This window comes from Tupaia chinensis, unplaced genomic scaffold (genome assembly GCF_000334495.1).
Source record: "Tupaia chinensis unplaced genomic scaffold, TupChi_1.0 Scaffold000555_1, whole genome shotgun sequence".
NCBI classification, from domain to species: Eukaryota; Metazoa; Chordata; class Mammalia; order Scandentia; family Tupaiidae; genus Tupaia; species Tupaia belangeri.
The window spans coordinates 2096864-2103528 of NW_006160067.1; the positions used below are offsets into that span (position 1 = coordinate 2096864).

The following is a 6665-nucleotide window of genomic DNA, read 5'->3' on the forward strand; positions in this document are numbered from 1 at the left end:
AATTACTTTGGCACTGTTGCTTCAAATCCATTGACCATATGTGTATGGATCTATTTCTGTATTATATTCTGTCCTGTTGATTTATATTTTGTGCCGATACCACACTAAGTTGTTACTAGAGTTTTATAGTTCTTGAAATCAGAGAGTGTAGATACTTTCTTTTTCAGATTTGTTTAATTACTCTGTATATACAATTCCACATACAGTTTAGAATCAGTTTTCCATTTCCTTCTCTGGTTGGCCTTTCCACACTGGTCGCACATGCCTGTGGTCCTGGCTGGCTGGGAAGGCTTGGGATGGAGAAACTACAGCATGGGACACTGTCAAGTGGGCTTGTGTGTGTCTCTCTGTGTCTTACTCTCATGAAGGAAATACACTTAAAAAAAATCAAATTTTAAATCTAGGGACCAGCAGTTGGAGTAATGGCTATGTCGCCAGACTTCCATGTAGTCGACTGCTGTTCGAGTCTCAGACCCAGTAGCTTAAACTCACACCAGGTACATGTGTGTGCATGCCCAGGATCTCGAGAGGAGAATGGAGGAGGAGGGATTGCGGTGTGACCATCCCCCATGGGGGGTTGATTTCTTGCTTCCTGTCTCTCTGTCTTTCTGGTGAGTGTACACGCCCTCTCCAAAAAACCTCTCAAAAAATTTTTAAAAAAATTTTTCTTTCCATTCTCCTCTTGGGATCTTGGGCACGCACGCACACGCACCCGGCGTGAGTATTAAGCCACCGGGTCTGGGACACGAACTGCGGTCAACTACGTGGGAGTTCAGTGACATAGCCATTATGCTAAGTGCTGGTCCCTATTTTCTAAAACTATTTATGTAAGATTTGTTATACTTTTTTCCTTAAATGTGTGATAGAATCCACCAATGAAGCTATCAGAAGCTGGAGTTTTTCTATGAGAAAATGTCAAATTTTGAATTGTTTTTACAAGACGTTTATTCAGACCCTACTAGACCTCATTTTGGGGAATGGTATAAATAAGGAATTTTGACATTTTATTTACATTGTTGCATTTATCGATATAACCTTGTTTTCAACATTCTGTCATTCCGATGTCTGTATGGCCTGTGCTGATGTGCCACTCACCATCTGTGTAACCTTAAGCCAGTTATCTTCTGTGTGCCTTGGTTTCCTCTTTTGTAAAGTGGCATAATAATAGTATCTACCTCACATTGTGGTTGTAAGAATTCATTGACAGTACGTCCTTATGAAGTATGTAGGATAGTAACAGATACAGTGAGCACTCAGTAAATGCTAGTTGCCGCAGTTATGAACAATATAGGGAATGGATGACTCCTGGTTGACAAAGACTGTAGAAGAACCATGAGTCATACACAGACTGAGGGGGGTATGTTTCAAGATCTTTTCTATGTCCTCTAACTCACTGATGGTGAAAATTTAAGTATTTGTATTGGTGAACTGTCCAGGAATTTTATATATATATAAATAATATCTATCTATCTCTATATAATATCTATATCTATATATATAATATCTATATCTCCTACTTAGAATAAAGGTAAACATGCATTCAAATACATTGATTGAAGACAATCTAACAGGTTGTAATTCTTATTCAACGAGTATTTATTGGGTTCCTACTGTTAACTCAGGGCTGAATCAGACTCTGAGGTTCTTTTGGTCAGCAATACCTTTGTCCCTGTCCCCATGGAACTTACAGTCCGGAAGGGAGGCTGGCGGAACAGTAGTAGCTGAAGGTATGCTTTCTCTCATAGACCGTGCTAAACCACGATGATACTGACTTCTAGAACATTACTGTGCAGTAACACTTTTCCTTATATGAGAACAGTTATGTGTATTCTGATTAAAATTGCTCCATTTTTATTTAAGCAAAGAAAAGAAAGAGAACAAAAAATTAATAAAGAAATGGAAGAAAAAGCAGCAAAAGAACTGGAGAAAGAACATTTGCAAGAAAAAGCAAAAGAAAAATATCAAGAATGGTTAAAGAAAAAAAATGCTGAAGAATGTGAGAAGAAAAAGAAAGAAAAGGTGTGTTTTATGGAAGTGGCCAGTTGGAGGACATAGCCAGCTAAGTTCTAGAAGTGTCTAGTAGAAAAGCAGCACTATCTTAGCATAAAATAGTGCACAGACTTACCCCTATCCATCCTACTGCACAGTGTCTATGCCTCACACATCAATATGCTTTGTGCTTTTCTTGGATTAAGCAATATTAACCTATTGACATTTTTTTCAGTCAGGTTCAAAATTTTTTCTTGGGAACCAGCAGTTACATAATGGCTATGTTGCTGGACTCCCATGTAGTCGACCGCGGTTTGCGTCCCGGACCCGGTGGCTTAAAACTCACGCCGGGTGCGTATGCGTGCGTGCCCAAGATCCCGAGAGGAGAATGGAGGAGAAGGGATTGCGGCGTGACCATCCCCTCTGGGGGGTGATTTCTCGCTTTCTGTCTCTATGTCTCTCTCTGTCTGTCTGGCGAGCGCACGTGCCCTATAGTGAAAAACCTCTCAAAAAAAAAAAATCAAACAAACAAACAAAAATAACCTTTTTCTTGTCATTGCTATAAAGATTTTCCAAAGTACTTTTATGGGAAGTCTTACTACTGTCTTACAAATTACTATTTAAGGAGGAAAAAATAGTATACTGCCTTTTTCTTATTGGGTCTGACATCTTAACATTGTTCAGAGGTAGACACCTTAATATCATATCTTTGCTCATGTACCATTTTGCTTTCAAATTATAGAAATATAACTCAATATTATGGTCAGTAAGCCATTGGGGTAGGAAGGTACTAGGGGAAAAATCAGTAGAATTTGAATAGAATGTTTAGCTACAGAATGTCCCTGGAAATTCTTTGGTCTTGTCATTTTAAGGAAAAAGAAAAGCAACGGCAAGCTGAATTACAGGAGAAAAAGGAAATAGCAGAAAAAAAGTTTAAGGAATGGTTGGAAACTGCGAAAACGAAACCTCGGCCGGCTGCAAAGAGCTATGGATACGCCAATGGAAAACTGACAGGTCGGCTTTCATGTTATGCAGCTTACATAAATATGGTTGGTAGAAGCAAATACTGTACATGTTACTTCCTTTCGACAGAAAGTAAATGTGTAAAAATTATAGTTCTTCCAAATAACTATTTTCTGAAAGATTATATTATAACATACTATATTTTTTCATTTTTGTTTTTGTTTTTTTTTTTGAGAGGTTTTTGCTATAAGGCACGTGCGCTCTCCAGAAAGACAGACAGAAAGATAGAAAGCGAGAAATCACCCCCCCAATGGGGATGGCCATGCCGCAATCCCTTCTCCTCCATTCTCTTCTCAGGATCTTGGGCACGCACGCACACGTGCCTGGCGTGAGTTTCAGCCACTAGGTCTGGGCCTTGAACCGCGGTCGGCCACATGGGAGTTCAGTGACATAGTCATTGTGCTAACACTAGTCCCCATACCATGTTCTTGTGGAGATAATACCAATTTGTTGTCATGCTCCACAATTCAGATAGTCAGAAGATATAGATATAAGATATGTGTGTGTTTGTGCATCTGTGTGTGTGTGTGTATTTCTCTGTAAGTGTGTATGTGTATATATGTATGTGTATATGCATGTGTGTGTACATGCACACACATATATATGTATATGTATTTTCTCAAAAATACTAGTTGGGGCCAGGGTCCATAGCCTAGTGGTTAAGGGAGCTGGATCTCACATGACTGACTATGGTTCAAATCCTGGCCTTGGTGGCTTGAAAAAAATGCCAGACACATGTACATGGATGTCCAAAATTCTGACGGGATGGAGAAATGGAAGAGAAGGAATTATGATGTGACCATGCACCATTGGGGGGGGGGGTCCTTTTTCCCTCTCCGTCTCTTTGGTTTTCAATGGCAAGTGTACATACCCTCTGGCAACTAAAAAAAAAAAGAATAGTTGCAAGACCACGAACTTATGCTTTAAAGTAATGACTTCTTTGCCTTTTTTTTTTTAAATTTGCTAGAGGGCACATGCTTTCATGGGGAGAGAGGGAGAGGGGAAGTGTGGGGTACTAGAAGGGGAGAAGCAAAGTGAGAAAGCACTCCCCATGGGGAATGATCATACCACAATCCACTGCTCCATTTCTTCTTTAGGGATTTTGGCACATAAATGTACATGTGCCTGATGTGTTTTTCAAGCCCCTGGGTCTGGGATTCTAACTACAGTCGCCATATGGGATCTAGGCACCACACCAGTGGCTGGCCCTAAATTAATGATTTCTAACATCTAAGTAAAACTCTCATCCGTTTCTTGGGTGATAAATAAAGGCTTAGGATATATTTAAGGAGTCATTTGCCTTCCCTCCTCTGACCGTCTTTAAGGCAGAGTGTCTGGTGTCTGTGCATTCCTTGAGCCTGGCCGAGTGTGGGCAGCTCACCAGACGGCCGGCCGCCTGGGCCTTCAGCCTCGGTCTGGTTCTAAACGGCACCATGCGTTTTCCTTTGTGCCTTGTGGTAGAAGCTCAGACCTTGCTGACAGCTGCCTTCACTTGTTTAAGTGATTGATTATTAAAATCCTCCCCTTCTGTTTTGTTCACACAACAGAACATATTCCAGACTTTGTTTTGACCATCTTGGTGAAGTGAGTGTTGACATATCTGTGCAGTCGAGTGGGCCACCAGTGTCTGGAAGGCACACCCTGCTGTCAGAGGGGCCTCCGTTCATGTCACAGAGGCCGTCGGTTACAGCTCCCGAGCTTGGCCTACTCCCTTCTCTTTGTTGTCCTTGTCTAAAAAAAGGGTGATAAGCAGTGACTTTGGCCTAATGAATGATCAGTGGTGTTCAAACTTTAGGCAGGAATAAACATATTGACCAGAAGGTAACTGCTCAGATCATAGATCATTTTATTACATTTTTTGCATTTTTCATGAATGTAGTTCTCATGAACAGCATGCTTCCTTGAATGCTGTCTTTCTCATAGATCTATTCTTTATGCTCAATCATTAAAAAAAATATACAACAAAGGACTTTGGCTGTAGGCTGAAGGATCTGGAGGTGATTTGCAAATATTCACCTCCGCGTGGTTCTTAGACGTCGGGCGGCACAATCCCTTTGACACTTCCTGTGCATCCATGGAAGAAAGCGCCATAATCAGTCATCAAAATTACAATGGTGTTCTGAACTCTGATTAATTTAAGTGATGGTAATTCATAATTTCAGTGATTCTCAAGAATCTTGATTGATTCAGGTACACATGCAAATACAATTGTTTCTGGAAGCTTTAGAGTCTGACAAGGGAAACTACTGGGCCGTCGGGAAAGGCGTGACGTATTTTTGCATAGAAAAACATGTCCTGCCTTCCCCGACAACCTAACAGTACATGATAGTTTCCCAGACTTAGCTGAGAAAGTAGAAGTTTGCAATTTCAAAGTTCTAAAATTATTTTCTTAGTAAAGCTTTTGTAGGAGTTTTTATTTATACAGGTTTTCTGTTTTGTTTTGTTTTGTTTTTAGGGCCCTGTTGTATTGGGCCCCATGATCCTCTGTTCTTTATTATAGAGTTTAGAGTCCTCAGGCCTGGCCCTTTCTGTACGTGCACAATGTGCATGCGTGCTTGTGATCCGTAGGAGGGAGGGATTAGTCAGGGTGGGGAGCCAGAGCAGCAGCCCGGACCCCACCTCACCCTGGGAGGGGCAAAGCACAAACCAAGAGTCGGATTTGTGAACCTTGGGCCTGGCTCCAAGGGTCTGAACCTCAGGCAGGCTGGAAATGTGCCAGTTTTCAGAGGCGTGGGCTCCTGTCCTCCTTAGAGAAGGGGTGAGGGAGTAGAGGGCATTCTAGCATTAGCATCATTTGGGTTCTTATAATTGTTGTTTCAATATTTATAGCAGTAAGTGTTTTCTTTGATCTCAAAAAGTCGTTTTCTTGTTTTGTTCTGGTTTTCAATAATTTTAGGTTTTTACAGTGGAAATTCCTATCCAGAACCAGCCTTTTATAATCCCATTCCATGGAAACCGATTCATATGCCCCCTCCCAAAGAAGCCAAGGACCTCTCAGGAAAGAAGAGCAGAAGACCTGTGATAAGTCAGCCTCCCAGGCCACCATCCCTGGTCGTTTGTAAAGCCAGAAGCAACCTCTGCCTTGGGACTCTGTGCAAAATACCAAGATAGCGTACCTGGGAAATGGCATGTTTTACCTGGAGCTACTTAATTTTAAAACCAGAAATCATTTTTTACTGCTCAGTGAATAACTCTCCATTTGATGTGATTATTGATAAGTTCCAATTTCTGAATTTATATATGGAGTTTTAGAGTTAAATTGAGCAAGATATTTTTTACATTGGGATTTTATAAACCTTTTAAGGTTGATCTTGGTAAATCATTTTGAAGGATAAGTGACTGAATAGTTAACAATTGTGTTTGCATTTAACTTGTATTAAAACTGTACTGTAATGCCAATAAATCTAACAATTTTTCTTGTGTTCTTTAATACTTGTATGTTATTTGTTTATGCTTCTGAACATAAGGTATTTATTTATTCAAACAAGTATTTCTAAGTTGCATGTAAGAGGACTCAAAAGAACCTAAATGGTTAAGAATCCTAATCAAAAATAGTCTTGTACCAACAGGTGGCATGGAGGCTAAGACGGTTGGATCCCTCATAGCTAACTGTGTTCAAGTCCTGGACCCAGCAGCTTGAAAAGCATACTGGG

General features: G+C 40.6%; 1 protein-coding gene across 1 annotated transcript in view; it reads left to right on the plus strand.

The window, feature by feature from the left end:
- CCDC34 (coiled-coil domain containing 34) overlaps nucleotides 1-6442 on the plus strand; it is a 36477-nt gene extending 30035 nt beyond the window's left edge. The window contains exons 4-6 of the mRNA XM_027775366.1: nucleotides 1861-2019; nucleotides 2862-3003; nucleotides 5909-6442. Of these exons, the coding sequence (XP_027631167.1) occupies nucleotides 1861-2019; nucleotides 2862-3003; nucleotides 5909-6123 (516 nt within the window). The 3' untranslated portion in view covers nucleotides 6124-6442. The remainder of the gene's footprint in view (nucleotides 1-1860; nucleotides 2020-2861; nucleotides 3004-5908) is intronic.
- Nucleotides 6443-6665: the final 223 nt, after the last annotated feature.